The 25,495-nt window shown below is 46.4% G+C and overlaps 1 protein-coding gene across 1 annotated transcript in view; it reads left to right on the forward strand.

Moving 5' to 3' along the window:
• Positions 1-25,495, forward strand: part of ubash3bb (ubiquitin associated and SH3 domain containing Bb) — a gene marked incomplete at both ends in the record, with an annotated part of 42,270 nt that overhangs the window by 11,366 nt on the left and 5,409 nt on the right. Inside the window, 7 exons of the mRNA XM_080459140.1 lie at positions 20,656-20,709; positions 21,496-21,682; positions 22,413-22,611; positions 22,692-22,861; positions 22,949-23,157; positions 23,649-23,793; positions 24,000-24,123. Coding sequence (XP_080315266.1) covers positions 20,656-20,709; positions 21,496-21,682; positions 22,413-22,611; positions 22,692-22,861; positions 22,949-23,157; positions 23,649-23,793; positions 24,000-24,123 — 1,088 coding nt within the window. The remainder of the gene's footprint in view (positions 1-20,655; positions 20,710-21,495; positions 21,683-22,412; positions 22,612-22,691; positions 22,862-22,948; positions 23,158-23,648; positions 23,794-23,999; positions 24,124-25,495) is intronic.

The raw sequence follows: 25,495 nt of genomic DNA on the forward strand, positions 1-25,495 counted from the left end.
GATGAAGACAAAAGGCTGAAACTCAGAGTTCATCTTCATCCTCATAACACACAGAGGCTGAAACTCAGAGCTCATCTTCATCCTCATAACACACAGAGGCTGAAACTCAGAGCTCATCTTCATCCTCATAACACACAGAGGCTGAAACTCCTTTTATTACTCTGCATGGTACACTGTCATCTCAGCAGACATTTCCTGAGGCAGCGCCGGCTCACAAGCAGAGAGAGCATCAGTGGAGAGAGCATCAGTGGAGAGAGTATCAGTGGAGAGAGCGCATCAGTGGAGAGAGCATCTCTGGAGAGAGCATCAGTGGAGAGAGTATCAGTGGAGAGAGCATCAGTGGAGAGAGCATCAGTGGAGAGAGTATCAGTGGAGAGAGCGCATCAGTGGAGAGAGCATCAGTGGAGAGAGAGCATCAGTGGAGAGATCATCAGTGGAGGGAGCATCAGTGGAGAGAGCACCAGTGGAGAGAGCATCAGTGGAGAGAGCATCAGTGGAGAGACTATCAGTGGAGAGAGAGCATCAGTGGAGAGAGCGCATCAGTGGAGAGAGCATCATTGGAGAGAGCATCAGTAGAGAGAGAGCATCAGTGGAGAGAGCATCAGTGGAGAGAGCATCAGTAGAGAGAGCATCAGTGGAGAGAGTATCAGTGGAGAGAGCATCAGTGGAGAGAGAGCATCAGTGGAGAGAGAGCATCAGTGGAGAGAGCATCTCTGGAGAGAGCATCTCTGGAGAGAGCATCAGTGGAGAGAGAGTATCAGTGGAGAGAGCATCAGTAGAGAGAGCATCAGTGGAGAGAGAGCATCAGTGGAGAGAGCATCAGTGGAGAGAGCATCTCTGGAGAGAGCATCTCTGGAGAGAGTATCAGTGGAGAGAGCATCAGTGGAGAGAGCATCAGTGGAGAGAGTATCAGTGGAGAGAACATCAGTGGAGAGAGAGCATCAGTGGAGAGAGTATCAGTGGAGAGAGCATCTCTGGAGAGAGCATCAGTGGAGAGAGAGTATCAGTGGAGAGAGCATCAGTGGAGAGAGCATCAGTGGAGAGAGTATCAGTGGATAGAGCATCAGTGGAGAGAGCATCAGTGGAGAGAGAGTATCAGTGGAGAGAGCATCTCTGGAGAGAGCATCAGTGGAGAGAGCATCAGTGGAGAGAGAGCATCAGTGGAGAGAGAGCATCAGTGGAGAGAGCATCTCTGGAGAGAGCATCAGTGGAGAGAGCATCAGTGGAGAGAGCATCAGTAGAGAGAGTAAACCTGAAGCCAGCCAGTATTTAGTCTTTCATGAAGCTTCTCAGTTTTACTTAAAGAACCGACCTGTTTTTAAAATGCAGACGGACTTCAGCTTTAAATCTATAGGAAGTTTTCTTTATTTAATACTTCATTCAGTGTGTATTCATGACATTCAGGTGGAGTTTTTAGCTCCAGGAACTTCTCTATTAAAGTTTTCTACAGAACGTGTTTATTCTGCAGCGCTGGTTCAGTTCAGGACCGATGGTGGACCGGAGGGCTTCGTCTGGTGACCTCTGATCCAGGTCGAGTCCCTCACACATGTCTGTCCTCACACACTGTCTGTCCTCACACATGTCTGTCCTCACACACTGTCTGTCCTCACACACTGTCTGTCCTCACACATGTCTGTCCTCACACACTGTATGTCCTCACACACTGTCTGTCCTCACACATGTCTGTCCTCACACATGTCTGTCCTCACACACTGTCTGTCCTCACACATGTCTGTCCTCACACACTGTATGTCCTCACACACTGTCTGTCCTCACACATGTCTGTCCTCACACACTGTATGTCCTCACACACTGTATGTCCTCACACATGTCTGTCCTCACACACTGTATGTCCTCACACACTGTATGTCCTCACACATGTCTGTCCTCACACATGTCTGTCCTCACACACTCAATGCACCTTATGGGCAAGACTCCAGAGCAGCAAGAATCCATCTGCTCGTCCAAATACATGGCCGTGAGAGCGTCAATGTACAGAAATAGTACAGTATAGTATAGTTTCTGCATGGAAACATCACGATGTGTATGTTTCAACATATTTGTCTCTTACGGGTTATTTTCAGTTCTTGATTTCATTTTGGAGTCAAGGGGTTAATGACTGAGGGATTCAGATGAACAATTTACAGACCAAAGGTATGTCAGGAGAGTATGGCTGAGTAGTCTGAGAGTATTCTTGTGTGTGATTTGAGTTTACATTATGTATAGCCATCGCACACCATTGGTGTATGGAGTATAAATGAGACTTTGTGGCAATGAGAAGTACTCGTATCAATACCAGTATCAGTAAGTAACTTAAGGTTAGTACTCGTACTCCTTTAAAAAAGTGGTATCAGTTTTAATGTACTACGTTTTCGTGCTCTGCTACCCTGTAACATCACATGTTCTGTTCATGATGTCCTCTTCTGATTTTAGTTTGGGTTCCACAAGCTCCAATGATCCTTCAGCTCATGAGCAGGATTCTGTACACAGTGACCGTCCCTCTGCTCCCACTATGTAACGTGAGAGAGCGTTGACTCTCCTCACGGAACCCAGTCGGCCGCGCAGAAACTCTCAGAACCTGAAATACATTTGTTCTTAATGCTTCTTGGTTCCAGCTTTTGTCCCGTCTGGAGGAGAGTGTGTTTTCATGTAGCTTTAATAAAACGCTCTGTGTGTGTGTGTGTGTGTGTGTGTGTGTGTGTGTGTGTGTGTGTGTGTGTGTGTGTGTGTGTGTGTGTGTGTGTGTGTGTGTGTGTGTGTGTGTGTGTGTGTGTGTTGGAGACTCTGGAACAATGAACAGTAACACAGGAAAAAGATTTTTCACTTCTATTATTGTGACACGGAAGTTTGTGTCCACGTCCGTCTCTCAGCACAATGCTGGCTCAGTGCAGCAGACAACACACACACACACACACACACACACACACACACACACACACACACACACACACACACACACACACACACACACACACACACACACACACACACACACACACACACTCTTCTGCCAATACAACTGAACCAGTTTAGGAGCAACCCTGGAAAACCACCCAACCTCTCCACTCTGGATATACACTCTAGATATACACTCTAGATATACACTCTGGATATACACTCTGGATATACACTCTAGATATACACTCTGGATATACACTCTGGATATACACTCTGGATATACACTCTGGATATACTGGATCGTTTCCCAATCAGAAGGCTGCAGATTCAATTCCTATCTCTGCCTGCCTACATGCCGAAGTGTCCTTGGGCAAGATACTGAACCCTGAACTGTAGTGAGAGAGTGAGAGAGTGAGAGAGTGAGAGAGTGAGTGGTGGGTGGTGGTCAGAGGGTCGATGGTGCAGATGAGCAGCCTCTCCTCCGTCAGTCTGCTCCAGAGCAGCTGTGGTTACAGACGTAGTTCACCACCACCCAGGATGGAGGGAATGATGATGTAATGGAAGCATCAATGTAAAACATGTCTAGAAAATCATGATATTTAATCTATGTATTATTCTTATTATACTAGAAACACAAACTGTATATGCAGAATGTACAGACTACATACTGGAAACACTACACACACACACACACACACACACACACACACACACACACACACACACACACACACACACACACACACACACACACACACACTGTACACACACTACACACACTGTACACACTGTACACACACTACACACACTACACACACTACACACACTGTACACACTGTACACACACTACACACACTACACACACTACACACACTGTACACACTGTACACACACTACACACACTGCACACACTACACACACTACACACACTACACACACTGTACACACTGTACACACACTGCACACACTACACACACTACACACACTACACACACTACACACACTGCATACACTGCACACACACTACACACACACACACACACACTACACACACTACACACACACACACACACACACTACACACACTACACACACTACACACACACACACACACACACTACACACACACACACACACTACACACACTACACACACACACACACACTACACACACTACACACACACACACACTACACACACTACACACACACACACACTACACACACACACACACACACACTACACACACTACACACACACACACACACACACACTACACACACTACACACACACACTACACACACTGCATACACACACACACACTACACACACACTACACACACACACACACTACACACACTACACACACACACACACTACACACACACACTACACACACACACACACACACTACACACACTACACACACACACACTACACACACTGCATACACACACACACACTACACACACACTACACACACACACACACTACACACACACACACACTACACACACACACACTACACACACACTACACACACACACTACACACTACACACACACACACACACACACACACACACACACACACTACACACACTACACACACACACACTACACACACTGCATACACACACACACACTACACACACACTACACACACACACACACTACACACACACACACACACACTACACACACACTACACACACACACACACACACACACACACACACTACACACACACTACACACACACACACACACACACACACACACACACACACACACACACACACACACACACACTACACACACTACACACACACACACTACACACACTGCATACACACACACACACTACACACACACTACACACACACACACACTACACACACACACACACACACTACACACACACTACACACACACACACACACACACACACACACACTACACACACACTACACACACACACACACACACACACACACACACACACACACACACACACACACACACACACACACACACACACACACTACACACACACACACTACACACACTGCATACACACACACACACTACACACACACTACACACACACACACACTACACACACACACACACACACTACACACACACTACACACACACACACACACACACACACACACACTACACACACACTACACACACACACACACACACACACACACACACACACACACACACACACACACACACACACACACACACACACTACACACACTACACACACACACACTACACACACTGCATACACACACACACACTACACACACACTACACACACACACACACTACACACACACACTACACACACTACACACACACACACTACACACACTGCATACACACACACACACTACACACACACTACACACACACACACACTACACACACACACACACACACTACACACACACTACACACACACACACACATACACACACACACACTACACACACTGCATACACACACACACACTACACACACACACACACACACTACACACACTACACACACACACTACACACACACACACACACACTACACACACTACACACACACACACACACACTACACACACTACACACACACACACACACACACACACACACACACACACACACACACACTACACACACTACACACACTACACACACACACACACACACACAGTGTGTTGACTGAACAATGTTGACGTTTGAATTTCTCAGTTCCACCAAAAAAGTAATTCAGAGTTTATAAGAAGGAAAAAGCTCAGAATGTTGCACAATTTCTCATGAAGTATTTTGGATTTTTTGAAAAACGCTCTGTACTTTACAAAATCCTGTCGACGTTATGCCCACACTTTAATTTAATCTGAGTGGACCAAAGCTGTGATTAAAGGGCTTCGACCTCAGGCTGACATGGAAAGCCTGAAGGGGTTTGGATTGAGCCGGGCTGTGCAGGATGCGTCTCTGGACTCGCCTGCGGGTGTCAGACCCCCTGAGGACCCGCCAGGCCTCAGAAACAAGAAGTTGTGGGTTTTTTAATGTCGTTTTTAATGAGAATGACCAGCCCAGTAGCTGGCTCCAACCCGACCAGAACGCTCAGCTGAGAGCTGAAAACACGCAGCAAGTCAAAAGGTGGCAGCACCTGTCATTCCTGAGCTGTTCCCATCAGACACACAACCTGATGAACAAAGACTCGGCACCGGTACCGTTCTGTCAGGGGGACAAGCAGCGATCGCTGCAGGATAATCCTGTTGCCTGGCATCGGTACCCCTCATTACAAGGGTTCTTTAGAGTCTTGCTGAAGCAAACAAACGTGAGCAGTTCCTCCTGTGGCGGGTCTCCAGGTCAGGCTGGTCCTACGGCACTAAACACAACCTTATCTGACGTGTGACACGTTAATTAATCTATTGTTTGGAAAAGCTCAGATTAGCCAAGCAGCTAAACAGACAGCGATGCGTTCAAGGAACCAGAGATCATGAAGAACCGGATTCACTCTGTCTGCTGACGATTTCACTTTAAATTAGTGCTTCATCCACATGTTTACTACTACAGTTTTAAAAAGTGAAACAAACAAACAGAGTACTTAAAAACAATAAATGGACAATAAACTATTTTTAAACGTGCTAAAGAGAAAATCCTGTTTATATACATTGTGTGTGTGTGTGTGTGTGTGTGTGTGTGTGTGTGTGTGTGTGTGTGTGTGTGTGTGTGTGTGTGTGTGTGTGTGTGTGTGTGTGTGTGTGTGTGTGTGTGTGTGTGGTGAGATGAGTAAACAGGAAGTGTGAGGACACAGACATGGGATTTCCCACAGCGACAGAGCAGCTTCACTTCTCATGTGTGTTTCACTTCTCATGTGTGTTTCACTTCTCATGTGTGTTTCACTTCTCATGCACGGACCTGATGAGGAATTCTTCACAGCAACAGACTGACAGAGTTGCATGATCAGTCCAACACATTAAGATTAGTTTGTGTTCAGTTCAGAACTTCTGGACAATGATGAGTTTTAGTAAAAGTGAAAGGTGTTTTTAAGCGTCTAACAGGCCGACTGATCCAGAGAACGTGTGTTCCGGCCACCTTGTTGTCCATGGATTAGTACGGTGGCTCAGAGGGCTCATCACAATGTAACGGCCTCATTAATGCACCAGCCGAGTGTAAAAGCCACCACACATGTTAAAACTACAATATGAGTGTAAAAGCTACAACACCAGGCCGCCATTCTTGTTATCGTCCACCCCCCCCCCCCCCCCCCCCCCCCCATGTGTCTCTGCAGTTGGAGGCACCAGGCCCGGTTTGCACATGTGTGAAAGCAGCTGATACGGACCCAGAATCAGCTGTTGGCCGGACGTTAAAGGGAAAGACCCGTCCTGAACGAGCTTCCATCAGTGCTGCTCAGACAACTGACTCCAGCAACTGCTAGTAAAAGAACCGACCCACTGAAACTGGAGTTCGCCTTGTGGAAGGAAGTGATACCGGCTAACAGCTGCTGCAGTGTGTACGAGTCTCAGAACCCGGCTGGCTGCAGCAGCACTCAGACCCCCCAGCACAGTTTGAACCTGCTGCATTGTAGCACGTGGCGGTTCTGCGGCGCCAGAGAACCTGCCCGGGTGAACGTGATGGTCACGGCCCGCCGCTCTGGAGTGGTCCATCATCGGTCCTGTCAGTCAGATCAGAGGGAACACGTCAGGCCTGAAGCAGGTGTGTGTGGGATGGAATGGACTCTGCTGCAGCGCTGCTGCTCTGGGGGGACCTGATAGATGAGGTACTGGTAGAATGACTGGACCCATCCAGAGCCTTTTTCAGCCCGATCACACAATCACACATGGATATGAGATCATCCTATAGTTACCTCCTCCCTGGGCCCTCTGGATCAGCCCCAAAGCAAACAGAACAAACGAGAGATGAGAGAGACGAGAGAGACGAGAGTGATGAGAGAGACGAGAGAGACGAGAGTGATGAGAGAGACGAGAGTGCTGAGAGCGATGAGAGAGACGAGAGCGATGAGAGAGACGAGAGTGATGAGAGAGACGAGAGTGCTGAGAGCGATGAGAGAGACGAGAGCGATGAGAGTGATGAGAGAGACGAGAGCGATGAGAGAGACGAGAGTGCTGAGAGCGATGAGAGAGACGAGAGCGATGAGAGAGACGAGAGTGATGAGAGAGACGAGAGTGCTGAGAGCGATGAGAGAGACGAGAGCGATGAGAGTGATGAGAGAGACGAGAGCGATGAGAGAGACGAGAGTGCTGAGAGCGATGAGAGAGACGAGAGCGATGAGAGAGACGAGAGCGATGAGAGAGACGAGAGTGCTGAGAGCGATGAGAGAGACGAGAGCGATGAGAGAGACGAGAGTGCTGAGAGCGATGAGAGAGACGAGAGCGATGAGAGAGACGAGAGCGATGAGAGACAAGAGCGATGAGAGAGATGAGAGAGACGAGAGCAATGAGAGAGACGAGAAAGACGAGAGCGATGAAAGCGATGAGAGACGAGAGTGATGAGAGACGAGAGCGATGAGAGACGAGAGTGATGAGAGACGAGAGCGATGAGAGAGACAAGTGCGATGAGAGACGAGAGCGACGAGAGCGATGAGAGAGATGAGAGAGACGAGATAGATGAGAGAGATGAGAGCGATGATAGAGACAAGAGAGACGAGAGCGATGAGAGAGACGAGAGAGATGAGAGCGATGATAGAGACGAGAGCGATGATAGAGATGAGAGAGATGAGAGACGAGAGCGATGAGAGCGATGAGAGATATGATAGCGATGAGAGCGATGAGAGAGACGAGAGCGATGATAGAGATGAGAGAGATGAGAGCGATGAGAGAGACGAGAGCGATGAGAGATATGAGAGAGACGAGAGTGCTGAGAGAGACGAGAGTGCTGAGAGCGATGAGAGAGACGAGAGCGATGAGAGAGACGAGAGTGATGAGAGTGCTGAGAGCGATGAGAGAGACGAGAGCGATGAGAGTGATGAGAGAGATGAGAGAGACGAGAGCGATGAGAGAGACGAGAGCGATGAGAGAGACGAGAGCGATGAGAGAGACGAGAGTGCTGAGAGCGATGAGAGAGACGAGAGCGATGAGAGAGACGAGAGCGATGAGAGAGACGAGAGCGATGAGAGAGACGAGAGTGCTGAGAGAGACGAGAGCGATGACAGAGACGAGAGCGATGAGAGACAAGAGCGATAAGAGAGATGAGAGAGACGAGAGCAATGAGAGAGACGAGAAAGACGAGAGCGATGAGAGCGATGCGAGACGAGAGTGATGAGAGACGAGAGCGATGAGAGAGACAAGTGCGATGAGAGACGAGAGCGACGAGAGTGATGAGAGAGATGAGAGAGACGAGATAGATGAGAGCAATGAGAGACAAGAGCGATGAGAGACGAGAGAGACGAGAGCGATGAGAGAGACGAGAGAGATGAGAGCGATGATAGAGACGAGAGCGATGATAGAGATGAGAGAGATGAGAGACGAGAGCGATGAGAGCGATGAGAGATATGATAGCGATGAGAGACAAGAGCGATGATAGATATGAGAGAGATGAGAGCGATGAGAGAGACGAGAGCGATGATAGATATGAGAGATATGAGAGCGATGAGAGATATGATAGCGATGAGAGACGAGAGCGATGATAGAGATGAGAGAGATGAGAGCGATGAGAGAGACGAGAGAGACGTGAGATATGAGAGCGATGAGAGAGACGAGAGCGATGAGAGAGACGAGATAGATGAGAGAGACGAGAGAGAAGAGAGATGAGAGAGATGAGAGCGATGATAGAGACGATAGCGATGAGAGAGATGAGGTAGAGGGTTCATGTCCCACGCCGGGCGCCACCTTCCTGTGGGCTCTCCACCTTCCTGTGGGCTCTCCACCTTCCTGTGGGCTCTCCACCTTCCTGAGGGCTCTCCACCTTCCTGTGGGCTCTCCACCTTCCTGTGGGCTCTCCACCTTCCTGTGGGCTCTCCACCTTCCTGTGGGCTCTCCACCTTCCTGTGGGCTCTCCACCTACTGCACCCTGGTCCACACGTGCAGCCTTCAGTCTGTATCTCACACCAAATGATAAAGCATCTAAACTCCATCTAATGAATAATTAGAATCAGAATAATGTCCAAGTGGAAAATATGGTAATTGAGATACGGAAAATTGTTAAAGGGTGACTTTTATGAGAGGTTCAATTCCCGGACGATCCCCCAATTTATGTTAGGACCCAGTCTAGGGGCAAGGACGCAACCTAAAAGAGTCAAAGGAAGTGAGGAACGCAAACTTTGTCCCAAAACAAACGCTGACAAAATAAAGTAGGTGTCAGTTCAAACCTGCTTTTATTAACCAAAAGATTTCCGGGTCTAAAGATGTTAAACCAAAACAAAACTAAGAAAGTGCTGATATCTACAATGTTAGAATAATCAACACGAGAACACTCCACTTCTCAAACATAAACTCTCAAACGCAACGCAGCTGCTGTCAGGCCGAGTGCACCCCTCATCCACCCCTCCTCCACCCCGAGTCCACCCCGAGTGCACCCCGAGTCCACCCCGAGTGCACCCCTCATCCACCCCTCATCCACCCCGAGTCCACCCCGAGTGCACCCCGAGTCCACCCCGAGTGCACCCCGAGTCCACCCCGAGTGCACCCCTCATCCACCCCTCATCCACCCCGAGTCCACCCCGAGTCCACCCCTCCTCCACCCCTCATCCACCCCTCCTCCACCCCTCATCCACCCCTCCTGCACCCCTCCTCCACCCCTCCTCCACCCCTCCTCCACCCCTCCTCCACCCCTCCTGCACCCCTCCTGAGTCTCACTTTATGCAGACGACGGTGGAGTAAATATGAGTAAAGAAGTTCTGATAAATTGACAAGCGTGAGCAGCACAAACACTCTGATATCTTTCATCATCATCATCATCATCATCATCATCATCATCATCATCATCATCATCATCATCATCATCATCATCATCATCATCATCATCATAACCAACGTTCTCCCTTTTCTGTCACAAACAGAAATTCTACTAACTCCGACAGAAAAGTGGTTCTGTTGCACTCTGGAAGTCGTTTTCTGCCAAAATGCAACCAAACATTGCAGCAGAATCAGTCAGCAGGAGGCTTATTGATCAGCCTGATCAGATCCTCTCTAGGTTTGACCTTCTGTCAGCCAGGCGTGGCTCACAAGTCCTCAGACCGAACAAACCAATCAGGTGAAGGAGCGACGGGCCTGATTGAGGTTTCACTTCACGGCTAGGTGGGGGGTGAAGGAGGGTTCCACGGCTCGGTGGGGGGTGAAGGAGGGTTCCACGGCTCGGTGGGGGGTGAAGGAGGGTTCCACGGTTCGGTGGGGGGTGAAGGAGGGTTCCACGGTTCGGTGGGGGGTGAAGGAGTGTTCCACGGTTCGGTGGGGGGTGAAGGAGTGTTCCACGGCTCGGTGGGGGGTGAAGGAGGGTTCCACGGTTCGGTGGGGGGTGAAGGAGTGTTCCACGGCTAGGTGGGGGGTGAAGGAGGGTTCCACGGTTCGGTGGGGGGTGAAGGAGTGTTCCACGGCTCGGTGGGGGGTGAAGGAGGGTTCCACGGTTCGGCGGGGGGTGAAGGAGTGTTCCACGGCTAGGTGGGGGGTGAAGGAGTGTTCCACGGCTCGGTGGGGGGTGAAGGAGTGTTCCACGGTTCGGCGGGGGGTGAAGGAGTGTTCCACGGCTAGGTGGGGGGTGAAGGAGTGTTCCACGGTTCGGCGGGGGGTGAAGGAGTGTTCCACGGCTCGGTGGGGGGTGAAGGAGGGTTCCACGGCTCGGTGGGGGGTGAAGGAGTGTTCTACGGCTCGGTGGGGGGTGAAGGAGGGTTCCACGGCTCGGTGGGGGGTGAATGAGTGTTCTACGGCTCGGTGGGGGGTGAAGGAGGGTTCCACGGCTCGGTGGGGGGTGAAGGAGGGTTCCACGGCTAGGTGGGGGGTGAAGGAGGGTTCCACGGCTCGGCGGGGGGTGAAGGAGGGTTCCACAGCTCGGTGGGGGGTGAAGGAGGGTTCCACGGTTCGCTTCCTTTTGATCAGCAGAGCTCAGCTGCTCCGTTTGGTTCCCTTCGTGATTGAGAGAGGAATGGATCCTCCCATGTGAAGCTGTGTTTCCTCTGAGCCTCACAGCTTTGAGAATCAGCCCACGGCGATGGAAACCCTGAGACGCAGAAACAGGAAGTGGAGGCTGTCAGGGGGAAGCAGGCCAGGTTTAGTGGGATTATTAGTGTCAGGGCTTCAGCTTCCTGCATATTATTCATTCAGTTTGTCATCATTTTTTCAATTTATTCACAATTTTGCATGAATTTGTGTATCTGCACTTTGGGAAAACCTGTGAAAGTCTGTTAACCTCAATCAGGAGTATTTATTGTTCCTGAACTTTTGGTTGCAGTTCTTGATCCAGTAAATCTCACTGAAAGTATAAAGACGAAACTTAAGTTTCCACTGAACACGTGTCACTTCTTGAGAAGAGATTGTGTCGTCTCGTCTATTTCTTACTCATTTGGATGTTTTTTCTTTTTTCTTTGTCTGTCGGTTTTGTTTCTTTTGTTCCATGTTTGAAATAAAGATGAAAAAGAAAGAAAAAGAAAGACGCTCGGCTCTCAGACTTCCTGTAATTGAAACACTAAATGAGCAGTCCCCAGCAGAACCAGTAATATTACTCAGTCCAAAGTTGATTCTCTTGGATTCTTTTCAGTTTAAAGTCCGTCTACATTTTACCAGACGTCTCTGTGTTTCATGAACTGATGTTTTGATGTAATCTCCTGAAGCTACTGATCGTCAGAGCACTTCTGTTTCCAACACTGAGAATCATCAATATATTTACTGTATAGATCGCTGGCAGGCTGAAGATGTCCTCAGCTGCTCTAACAGTCCTGCTGGAGGGTGTTTCTGCACCATGCAGAGTGACCTTCCTGCCAGCGACAGGTCAGTACAAAGAGCTGCTTGTCTGTCTCCTCTGTCTCCGCTCTTGTTCTGCATCCTTGCAGCTAATTGCTCATCTGATCTGCTCAGACTGGGAATCAGTCGGACTTCGTGCCCCAGAGGCTTTTTCTCAGAACGTTGATCCATGTTACAGCTCCGTCACCAGGCCTACCCAATACAACAACCTCCGTCACCATAGTAGTTTATATCCTTTAAAAAGCAGAGCAGTTCGTGGAGGGTTAATCCCAGCTCTTCTCTTTATGGGTTTCCAAATGCTGAAACACACAACATCTTAAAGATAAAGAGATTTACTCGTTTTACTCTAATACTGTGCAGTGACACTATCGTGGAATAATAATCAGTCAACCAATGGGCGGTTCATTGGCAGTTCATGGACGTTCACGCCCTGCAGCCAGGCAGCGGTCTGGTTCTGGGACGTTTTGCACCTTGTTGTGTGCTGAGCAGTTTGCGTGGGGGACTTCCTGTTTGTACAGGAAGTACACATAAAGTAGAGCATCATCGACAAACCGACACGCACGTCGCAGGATTCACTTTTCCTTTCAGAATCAGAATGAGAAGAATCAGAATTCCTTTATTGTCATTGTACTTTGGAGGCACAACGGAATTAAAAATAGCAGCTGTCAGAACAACAGGAAGTGCAAAGATAATTAGTGCAACTGCCATAAAAAACACATCAAATCTATAAAACTGCAAAAATAAAATAGAAAAGTACAGACATAAAGTTTAAAAAAAACCTGTACGGTCCCCGGGGGGTATTTACAGGACAGGGGGGATAAAGCAGCCCTTCAGGGCAACAACAGCTCTGGGGTAGAAACTGTTTTTGTCTTTATTGCCCTGAAACGCCCCCCTGGAGGCAGAAGTTCAAAGAGGTGATGACCGGGGTGTGGGGAGTCCCTGAGGACGTTGTGGACTCTGCTGAGGCAGCGGGGGTTGGGATGGGAGAGGACAGCCAATCAGCTCTGGGTGGTGGTGACGACCCTCTGGAGCCTCTTCCTGTCTGCTGTGGAGCAGCTGGAGAACCACAGCCAGACGACGTAGCTCAGCACCGACTCCACCGAGCAGCGGGAGAAGCTCAACAAGAGCTCCGGGTTTAGGTTGTTCTTCCTGAGGGTCCTCAGGAAGTAGAGTCTCTGGTGTGTCTTCCTCAGGGAGTAGAGTCTCTGGTGTGTCTTCCTCAGGAAGTAGAGTCTCTGGTGTGTCTTCTTCAGGAAGTAGAGTCTCTGGTGTGTCTTCTTCAGGACGTAGAGTCTCTGGTGTGTCTTCCTCAGGGAGTAGAGTCTCTGGTGTGTCTTCCTCAGGAAGTAGAGTCTCTGGTGTGTCTTCTTCAGGACGTAGAGTCTCTGGTGTATCTTCCTCAGGAAGTAGAGTCTCTGGTGTGTCTTCTTCAGGAAGTAGAGTCTCTGGTGTGTCTTCTTCAGGAAGTAGAGTCTCTGGTGTTTCTTCTTCAGGAAGTCCAGTCTGGTGTGTCTTCTTCAGGAAGTAGAGTCTCTGGTGTGTCTTCTTCAGGAAGTCCAGTCTCTGGTGTGTCTTCTTCAGGAAGTAGAGTCTCTGGTGTGTCTTCTTCAGGAAGTCCAGTCTCTGGTGTGTCTTCTTCAGGAAGTCCAGTCTGGTGTGTCTTCTTCAGGAAGTAGAGTCTCTGGTGTGTCTTCTTCAGGAAGTCCAGTCTCTGGTGTGTCTTCTTCAGGAAGTCCAGTCTCTGGTGTGTCTTCTTCAGGATTGTGGAGTAACAGTCCAGGTTCGGTCCTAGCTGATGTAGATCAGTCCAGGAACTGACAGTCTGACACCATCTCCACCCGTCCCCATTGCTGGTGATCTGCTGAATGTCTGGTTTACACCTCCTGAACTTGGAGGTGGAGGCGCCTCTTCATCAGCACTCACAAGTACCCAATGTACTCAGTAAGTACTCAGTCAGTATTAATCACTTTTCAACTGAAAGACGAATTTATGTTCCCATGCGTTGTGCATTCAGCCAGAAGAAGCTGGTGCTCTAGATTGTGTTGATTATATGAAACGTGATAAAAACCAACGAGTCAGCAGATGATCCTCGTGGTGAGGTCCGGCTCGACTCGGTCCACAAAGAGAAAGAACACTGTTAGACCAGACCACAAGGCATTTGGTTCTGTTTCATTAGCTGTGAAGCAAATTTTACAAACAAACAATAAAGAATAAAATAATTTCTCAAGACTAAACTAATTTAGAAATTTTCTCCAGTAAATTAATAAAGTTATTGTCAAATGAATGAAAATCACACTGAAACATATTTAATTAATTATTGGAATCAACACATTGGACAGAAATACTGAGTGAGATCTGATAGCCTCCAACAGAGTTCTAGCTATTTCACATATAAACACATTTTAAAGCAAAATAATCATCAATTATGTGCAATTTGGGCACGAATAGGATCCATGTTTAGAGCAAATGACTGGAAATCAATTAATTATATAGAGCGACACCAATATGTCCCTCAGGAAATCTCCAGTGGAGGCAGATTAGATTCTCTGCTGCTCCTATGGAAGATGTGATGTGATGCAGGAGGAGATGAGATGAAGCTCCAGGGTCTGCTGAGCCTCTGAGGAGCCTGAGGAGAACGTCTGTCTCCGTCCAGCCGTCCATCCGTCCAGCCGTCCATCCGTCCAGCCGTCCATCCTGACCTTCTGCAGCCCATAAGATCAAATAAAATATGTGTTCCAGAAGTTTCCTCTTCGGTTTGTGTTCTTTTTTTATTATTGGTACTGTTAGCATGTAGCTGCTCTTTCTTCTGCAGCTTTAGCGCTAATGCTAATGCTAATGCTACATACATAATGCTGAGTCAGCTGTCAGTCCATGGGCTTCCTGAGGGGACGGCTGGACTGGATGCACATGAGGAAATTACAAGCAAAATGTTTGAATATTAATATTTTCAGCTTTATGATAGAAAAGTATTTGTTACAAATCTCTGCTAACGCGGAAGACTGAGGGCCGTTTACCAAGCAACCATTTCAATTGAAAATTCGGAAGTTTAATTTGCTTTAAGGCGTCTGTTTCCCCACAGCGCTGCCCAGAGCCGCTGCCCAGAGCCGCTGCTTAGAGCCGCTGCCCAGAGCCGCTGCCCAGAGCCGCTGCTTCGAGCCGCTGCCCAGAGCCGCTGCTTAGAGCCGCTGCTTCGAGCCGCTGCCCAGAGCCGCTGCCCAGAGCCGCTGCTTAGAGCCGCTGCCCAGAGCCGCTGCCCCGAGCCGCTGCCCAGAGCCGCTGCCCAGAGCCGCTGCCCAGAGCCGCTGCCCAGAGCCGCTGCCCAGAGCCGCTGCCCAGAGCCGCTGCTTCGAGCCGCTGCCCAGAGCCGCTGCCCAGAGCCGCTGCCCAGAGCCGCTGATGGTACAGATTTAATAAAAGGCTCACAAGGTGGAACTTTTCCAAAATGCTCAGGCTCCATCCTGAGTCTACAGCAGAGGGGCTGCGACTGCTCAAGCGCACCACGGTTGTAGTAAATAGTTCTTCTTCACATGCAGAGTAGAGGGACAATAACAACAATGGCGTCCTCCAGAGACGCTGCGTCCATCGTCTCCGGGGTCTTGGTGGTTTTATAGTCCCAGTGATGGAATAACAATCCTACCTGCTCGTCTCTACGTCTGTCCCTTTACTCCCATTGGTCCTTTTCACTGTGTTGTTCTCTGTCACCATTTCTGGGATTTTATTACTTTGTTTTCTGCATTTTTGCCGTTGCCATGGAAACACTTCAGAACATGGCCGTGGAAACACTTCAGAACATGGCCGTGGAAACACTTCAGAACATGGCCGTGGAAACACTTTAGAACATGGCCGTGGAAACACTTCAGAACATGGCCGTGGAAACACTTCAGAACATGGCCGTGGAAACACTTTAGAACATGGCCGTGGAAACACTTCAGAACATGGCCGTGGAAACACTTTAGAACATGGCCATGGAAACACTTTAGAACATGGCTGTGGAAACACTTCAGAACATGGCCGTGGAAACACTTTAGAACATGGCTGTGGAAACACTTCAGAACATGGCCGTGGAAACACTTTAGAACATGGCTGTGGAAACACTTTAGAACATGGCTGTGGAAACACTTTAGAACATGGCTGTGGAAACACTTTAGAACATGGCTGTGGAAACACTTTCAGAACATGGCCGTGGAAACACTTTCAGAACATGGCTGTGGAAACACTTTCAGAACATGGCCGTGGAAACACTTTAGAACATGGCTGTGGAAACACTTTAGAACATGGCTGTGGAAACACTTTAGAACATGGCCGTGGAAACACTTTAGAACATGGCCGTGGAAACACTTCAGAACATGGCCGTGGAAACACTTCAGAACATGGCCGTGGAAACACTTCAGAACATGGCCGTGGAAACACTTTAGAACATGGCCGTGGAAACACTTCAGAACATGGCCGTGGAAACACTTTAGAACATGGCCATGGAAACACTTCAGAACATGGCTGTGGAAACACTTCAGAACATGGCCGTGGAAACACTTTAGAACATGGCTGTGGAAACACTTCAGAACATGGCTGTGGAAACACTTTAGAACATGGCTGTGGAAACACTTTAGAACATGGCTGTGGAAACACTTTAGAACATGGCTGTGGAAACGCTTTCAGAACATGGCTGTGGAAACACTTTAGAACATGGCTGTGGAAACACTTTAGAACATGGCTGTGGAAACACTTTAGAACATGGCTGTGGAAACGCTTTAGAACATGGCTGTGGAAACACTTTAGAACATGGCCGTGGAAACACTTTAGAACATGGCTGTGGAAACACTTTAGAACATGGCTGTGGAAACACTTTCAGAACATGGCTGTGGAAACACTTTAGAACATGGCTGTGGAAACACTTTCAGAACATGGCCGTGGAAACGCTTTCAGAACATGGCTGTGGAAACACTTTAGAACATGGCTGTGGAAACACTTTCAGAACATGGCTGTGGAAACACTTTCAGAACATGGCTGTGGAAACACTTTAGAACATGGCTGTGGAAACACTTTCAGAACATGGCTGTGGAAACACTTTAGAACATGGCTGTGGAAACACTTTCAGAACATGGCCGTGGAAACACTTTCAGAACATGGCCGTGGAAACACTTTAGAACATGGCCGTGGAAACGCTTTAGAACATGGCTGTGGAAACACTTTAGAACATGGCTGTGGAAACGCTTTCAGAACATGGCTGTGGAAACACTTTAGAACATGGCTGTGGAAACACTTTAGAACATGGCTGTGGAAACACTTTCAGAACATGGCCGTGGAAACACTTTAGAACATGGCTGTGGAAACACTTCAGAACATGGCTGTGGAAACGCTTTCAGAACATGGCTGTGGAAACACTTTAGAACATGGCTGTGGAAACGCTTTAGAACATGGCTGTGGAAACACTTTAGAACATGGCCGTGGAAACACTTTAGAACATGGCTGTGGAAACACTTTAGAACATGGCTGTGGAAACACTTTCAGAACATGGCTGTGGAAACACTTTAGAACATGGCTGTGGAAACACTTTCAGAACATGGCCGTGGAAACGCTTTCAGAACATGGCTGTGGAAACACTTTAGAACATGGCTGTGGAAACACTTTAGAACATGGCTGTGGAAACACTTTCAGAACATGGCTGTGGAAACACTTTCAGAACATGGCTGTGGAAACACTTTAGAACATGGCTGTGGAAACACTTTCAGAACATGGCCGTGGAAACACTTTCAGAACATGGCTGTGGAAACACTTTAGAACATGGCCGTGGAAACGCTTTAGAACATGGCTGTGGAAACACTTTAGAACATGGCTGTGGAAACACTTTCAGAACATGGCCGTGGAAACACTTTAGAACATGGCTGTGGAAACACTTTAGAACATGGCTGTGGAAACACTTTAGAACATGGCCGTGGAAACACTTTAGAACATGGCTGTGGAAACACTTTAGAACATGGCTGTGGAAACACTTTAGAACATGGCCGTGGAAACACAAAACTTTTCTGAAACAAAAACGCTGAGTTAGAACTTGTAGCGTCTTCAAACTGGACCTCAGTGGAATCTGTGACATTTTGTTCTCTTTAGATTTTCACGTAAAGTAATAAGTAAAGTAAAGTAACAAGTAAAGTAACAAGTAAAGTAACAAGTAAATAAACAAGTAAATAAACAAGTAAATAAACAAGTAAAGTAACAAGTAAAGTAACAAGTAAATAAACAAGTAAAGTAACAAGTAAAGTAACAAGTAAAGTAATAAGTAAAGTAATAAGTAAAGTAAAGTAACAAGTAAAGTAATAAGTAAAGTGACAAGTAAAGTAAAGTAACAAGTAAAGTAATAAGTAAAGTAATAAGTAAAGTAAAGTAACAAGTAAAGTAATAAGTAAAGTGACAAGTAAAGTAAAGTAACAAGTAAAGTAATAAGTAAAGTAACAAGTAAAGTAACAAGTAAATAAACAAGTAAATAAACAAGTAAAGTAATAAGTAAAGTAACAAGTAAAGTAACAAGTAAAGTAACAAGTAAAGTAATAAGTAAAGTAATAAGTAAAGTAAAGTAACAAGTAAAGTAATAAGTAAAGTGACAAGTAAAGTAAAGTAACAAGTAAAGTAATAAGTAAAGTAACAAGTAAAGTAACAAGTAAATAAACAAGTAAATAAACAAGTAAAGTAACAAGTAAAGTAACAAGTAAATAAACAAGTAAAGTAACAAGTAAAGTAACAAGTAAAGTAACAAGTAAAGTAATAAGTAAAGTAATAAGTAAAGTAAAGTAACAAGTAAAGTAATAAGTAAAGTGACAAGTAAAGTAAAGTAACAAGTAAAGTAATAAGTAAAGTGACAAGTAAATAAACAAGTAAAGTAATAAGTAAAGTAACAAGTAATAAGTAAAGTAATAAGTAAAGTAACAAGTAAAGTAACAAGTAAAGTAACAAGTAAAGTAAAGTAACAAGTAAAGTAACAAGTAAAGTAACAAGTCAAGTAATAAATAAAGTAACAAGTAAATAAACAAGTAAAGTAATAAGTAAAGTAACAAGTAATAAGTAAAGTAATAAGTAAAGTAACAAGTAAAGTAACAAGTAAAGTAAAGTAACAAGTAAAGTAATAAGTAAAGTAACAAGTAAATAAACAAGTAAAGTAACAAGTAAAGTAAAGTAACAAGTAAAGTAATAAGTAAAGTGACAAGTAAAGTAACAAGTAAAGTAATAAGTAAAGTAATAAGTAAAGTAACAAGTAAAGTAAAGTAACAAGTAAAGTAACAAGTAAAGTAATAAGTAAAGTGACAAGTAAAGTAAAGTAACAAGCAAAGTAACAAGTCAAGTAATAAGTAAAGTAACAAGTAAATAAACAAGTAAAGTAATAAGTAAAGTAACAAGTAATAAGTAAAGTAATAAGTAAAGTAACAAGTAAAGTAATGAAGGTTTCTTCTTCTCCTCTGACGCTGCTCTCCAGTCTTTTCCTGCAGAGTCACAGTTTCCACCGAAGCACTTCTCATTTTATTTGCTTTTAAAAACCTCCAGACACTGAAGTACTCCAGACACTGAAGTACTCCGGACACTGAAGTACTCCAGACACTGAAGTACTCCGGACACTGAAGTACTCCAGACACTGAAGTACTCCGGACACTGAAGTACTCCGGACACTGAAGTACTCCAGACACTGAAGTACTCCAGACACTGAAGTACTCCGGACACTGAAGTACTCCGGACACTGAAGTACTCCGGACACTGAAGTAGTGTGACAGAGCGGAGCAGCTTCTCTGTTTCCTCCGAGCATCAGTCCAACATGTAATCTGATTACTCTCCTCTCTTACAGACTCAAAGCGCTGGTGTCAACTGGAGGTCGGAGTGTGCAGGCGGCATGTGACTGGTGAGGCTCCAGTTAATGTACAGACACACACACACACACACACACACACACACACACACACACACACACACACACACACACACACACACACAGTGAAGGAAACGTGTGTCATGCTGCCCCCTGCTGGAGGAGTGTGTACAGATACTCTGCATAATGTTGAAGAAAGGATTTACATAAAAACATCTTTTTACTACACTTTAGCTTTAGGCCGATAAATATTAATATTTCTGTTAAAACTGCGGTTTTCTGTGTATTTTTGGGGATTTGATTCACTGAGTTCACAAACCTTGTACAGTCCTCACGCTATCTGAACATGCCGATATCAAGAACTTCAGGTTCAAGTAGTGGTCCTCCATAGTCCCAAATCATCACAACTACACACAAAAGTGAAGAAAGTATTTGCTACTAAAGCAGGAGATCTGTACTGCAGTAAATTTAGCAGCTTAATTCTTCATATGAAGACAGACAGCAGTGGCCGGAGCACAGAGCCCCGGGCTCGCTGCAGCCCGCCTGTTAGAAGCTCCGGTGACTAACAGCTGATACTGAAAGACAGAACTGGTGAAGAATGAACCAATAAAGCTTGGTTCTGCCCAGTGGGTCATGTTGTTGGATGCAGCTGCTCCACAGGGAGGAAAAGGAAGTGATCCAGTTAAGCTGGTTGACACAGTTTATACCCAGAGATGTGGTTTAAGACATTTTGTTTGTGCTTCAAATTGAATAAACATTCATCTTAAACCGAGAGTGGCAGTCAGGTATGAGCTTTGCTGTTTCCGATCGGCCATGCAGGCTCTTCTCTCACGTGGACGACCCCTTCCTGGACGACCCTCTGCCCCGGGAGTTCGTCCTGTACCTGCGGCCCAGCGGGCCTCTGCAGAACCAGCTGTCACACTTCTGGCAGCAGAGCCGCGTCACATGTGGCAGAAACAAAGCGCACAACATTTTCCCTCATATCACGCTCTGCCAGTTCTTCATGGTGAGTTATCCTGAACGCCACACTCCGTTCATGTCCTGATTCCGAGGGACTCTTTGAAAAGGGACTTTTCTTATTGACTCGTCTCAAATATCTGGTTGAAAACGGTTCGATTCAACTAATATTATATTTTAACGTGTACAGTTCCAGAAGTTTACAGCGTTTGTTTGTCATGAAACTTTGTTCCTTCATAACGAACAGCTGATAATCCTAATACTTCCTGCTTTACTGGATTTCACTAATAAAGTGCTTTTCCACCGCCTGAGCAGCCTCCAGCGTGCTTTACATTGTCCACCACGTTCCCAGATTCACACTCCAGTGGGATATATGGAGGGGGGAGAGGGGGAATCGCACCTGCAACCACCGAGCCACAGCGTTGAAGTCCTCAGTGCAGAGGCTGATGTAGCTGCTAATGCTTACAGCTTCTCATTGATATTTTCCTTAAGAAATACCAACGTTCAGGTATTTTAAGAAATATTTGAAACTAAATGAAGACTGTTTATATAATGTACTCGTCTCTATCGGCACTAAAGCAAAGAATGTGAAACTGCCTTTATTTATAGGTTCATTTTTAAAACTTGATTAATAATTGTTGGCTTCTAACTTAAACTAGAATCTAAAGCCCGTCACGCCATGAAGTGGACTCTGCCTCTTTCTGGAGCGTTCACAAATGGATCCCTAGAGCGACGGTCCCACAGTTAGACTGAGGATTTGTCCCCGTTGTTTCCTGCAGTGTGCAGACCACAAAGTGGAAGCTCTCTGCGAGGCCCTCCAGGCCACCGTACAACAGTGGCGGGGTCGTTTCCCCAGCCCTCTGCCTCTGGAGCTCTACACCTCCTCCAACTTCATCGGCCTCTTCGTGGAGGAGCAGGTGGCCGACGTGCTCAAACAGTTCGCCGCAGATTTTGCCACCGAGGCGGCCGGGAAAGCAGGTAGGAGTGAGATGTCATGTGATCACGCTGGGATGATTGATCAGCCTGTGATGTGTGACGCTGGGTCGTCTCTGATGTAGAGGTACATGTGGAGCCTCATAAGAAGCAGCTCCATGTGACTCTGGCCTATAACTTCCCCACCGATCACCTCTCCTCGCTGGAGAAACTGGCCAAAGGCATCGAGGTGAAGCTGGGCTGCGACTGGCTGGCTGTTCTCTTCTCCCGGGACATTCGCTTCGTCAATCACGAGGTGGCTCACCAACACGAACACACACATTTCTGTTGGATTGGTGCTGACCTGAGCTCTGCCCCCCCCCCCCCCCCCCCCCCCCCCCAGACCCTGCGGGTGATGTACCCCTACGTGCCGCAGAATGACGACGAGCTGGAGCTGCTCCCCGGGGACTTTGTCTTCATGTCCCCTGTGGATCAGAGCAGCACCAGCGAGGGCTGGGTGTACGGGTCCTCGCTGGCCACCGGGCTGTCCGGCCTGCTGCCGGAGAACTACGTCAACCTGGCCGACGAGTCCGACACCTGGGTGTTTCATGGGTGAGATCTCAGGACACCACTGACTTTTAGAGAGATGCTCAACTAAGGATTCCACTAATGAGCGACGTTGTTCTAACTCTGCTGGTCCAAATGTCTCCGCTGAGGAAGTTCCTGCTGTAGTACAAACTATCCTTCTCTTGATATTTTGGTAGAACCTCATTCACAGTCTGTCTTACTTTTGTCATCCTCATTCATATTAAAGAAAACTTAACCAAACTCACTCGTCCTCTCTGGCGTACCTCTGGCCACATTGCCAACGCATAGCGTCTCCAATACTCGCTGGGTTGTATTGAACCCGATACCCAGTACTGGTATCAGTATCTGTGCATTTATTTCTTCAATGGTTGAAGGTTCACTTATAAACAAGGCAAAGCACCGCCAGATTAAACCAGCGCTGTGAGAGAATCATGTGGGATTAGATGGAAATATCCAATGAGGAGTTAAATGTTTCAGCTTTACCTGATGACCAGGAGAAATCTTCTGCCCTGTAGCTCCCACTCCTTCTTCAGCTGTGGACCTGCTGACAGGACCAGTAAAGATCGGGGGATGTTTGATGGGCTGCTGGACAGCCGTCGCCCTGACAACACCAGTCATGGAGACACGCCCACCCTCAGCCTCATCTGCCACCCCATGCAGGTGCTTCAATCCACCACGTCTGACAGCTGAGAGAAACTCCAGTGAAACATGCTAACTCCATGTCAGAGTCCATTAGGAAGTTCAAAAAGTGATGAATATAAAGTTCTACACTTTAGTTGTTTCAAGACATGAAGAGCTGTGAATATGTTTTAAACTGTAGAACAGTTGTTAATCCTGTTTCCTGTGGGGTCTCTGGTTCCCCGCAGGTCCTGCGGATCAGCGGCGGTCACTCCCGACAGCCCAAACGGACGCTGTTGGTCTGCAGACATGGTGAGAGGATGGACGTGGTGTTTGGAAAACACTGGCTCTCACTCTGCTCCGACAGCAAAGGTGAGGACCAGCGCATGTTAGATTAACCAGCTTCATCTGTACACAGATGGGATATCATGAGGTAATACACTAAACACTGCATCACTTCATATTTGTAACAACATACTTCAGCACTAAAGAGCAGTGACAGCTCATTGAGGCCAACAAGTCTTTTTTTTGTAGAATTCTACTACAAAAGGTATTAAAATATCATCTCTACACTCAAAAACAGCAGCAAACCTCAAGAAAAACTACAAGCTTTAGACATCCAAATTCATCTACAGAATACGGTAAACTTTAGTCTACGGAATACGGTAAACTTTGGTCTACGGAATACGGTAAACTTTAGTCTGCAGAATACGGTAAACTTTGGTCTACGGAATACGGTAAACTTTAGTCTACAGAATACGGTAAACTTTAGTCTACAGAATACGGTAAACTTTGGTCTACGGAATACGGTAAACTTTAGTCTACAGAATACGGTAAACTTTAGTCTACGGAATACGGTAAACTTTGGTCTACGGAATACGGTAAACTTTAATCTACAGAATACGGTAAACTTTAGTCTACGGAATACGGTAAACTTTAGTCTACGGAATACAGTAAACTTTGGTCTACGGAATACGGTAAACTTTAATCTACAGAATACGGTAAACTTTAGTCTACAGATTACGGTAAACTTTAGTCTGCAGAATACGGTAAACTTTGGTCTACGGAATACGGTAAACTTTAATCTACAGAATACGGTAAACTTTAGTCTGCAGAATACGGTAAACTTTGGTCTACGGAATACGGTAAACTTTAATCTACAGAATACGGTAAACTTTAGTCTACGGAATACGGTAAACTTTAGTCTACGGAATACAGTAAACTTTGGTCTACGGAATACGGTAAACTTTAATCTACAGAATACGGTAAACTTTAGTCTACAGATTACGGTAAACTTTAGTCTGCAGAATACGGTAAACTTTGGTCTACGGAATACGGTAAACTTTAATCTACAGAATACGGTAAACTTTAGTCTGCAGAATACGGTAAACTTTGGTCTACGGAATACGGTAAACTTTAATCTACAGAATACGGTAAACTTTAGTCTGCAGAATACGGTAAACTTTGGTCTACGGAATACGGTAAACTTTAGTCTACAGAATACGGTAAACTTTAGTCTACAGAATACAGTAAACTTTGGTCTACGGAATACGGTAAACTTTAATCCACAGAATACAGTAAACTTTAGACCAGAGACTACGGTAAACTTTAGTCTACAGAATACGGTAATATTTAGTCTACAGAATACAGTAAACTTTAATCTCCAGAATACGGTAAACTTTAGACCAGAGAATACGGTAAACTTTAGTCTACAGAATACGGTAATATTTAGTCTACAGAATAC

This window comes from Lipophrys pholis (genome assembly GCF_963383615.2).
Source record: "Lipophrys pholis genome assembly, chromosome: 3".
Classification (NCBI taxonomy): Eukaryota; Metazoa; Chordata; class Actinopteri; order Blenniiformes; family Blenniidae; genus Lipophrys; species Lipophrys pholis.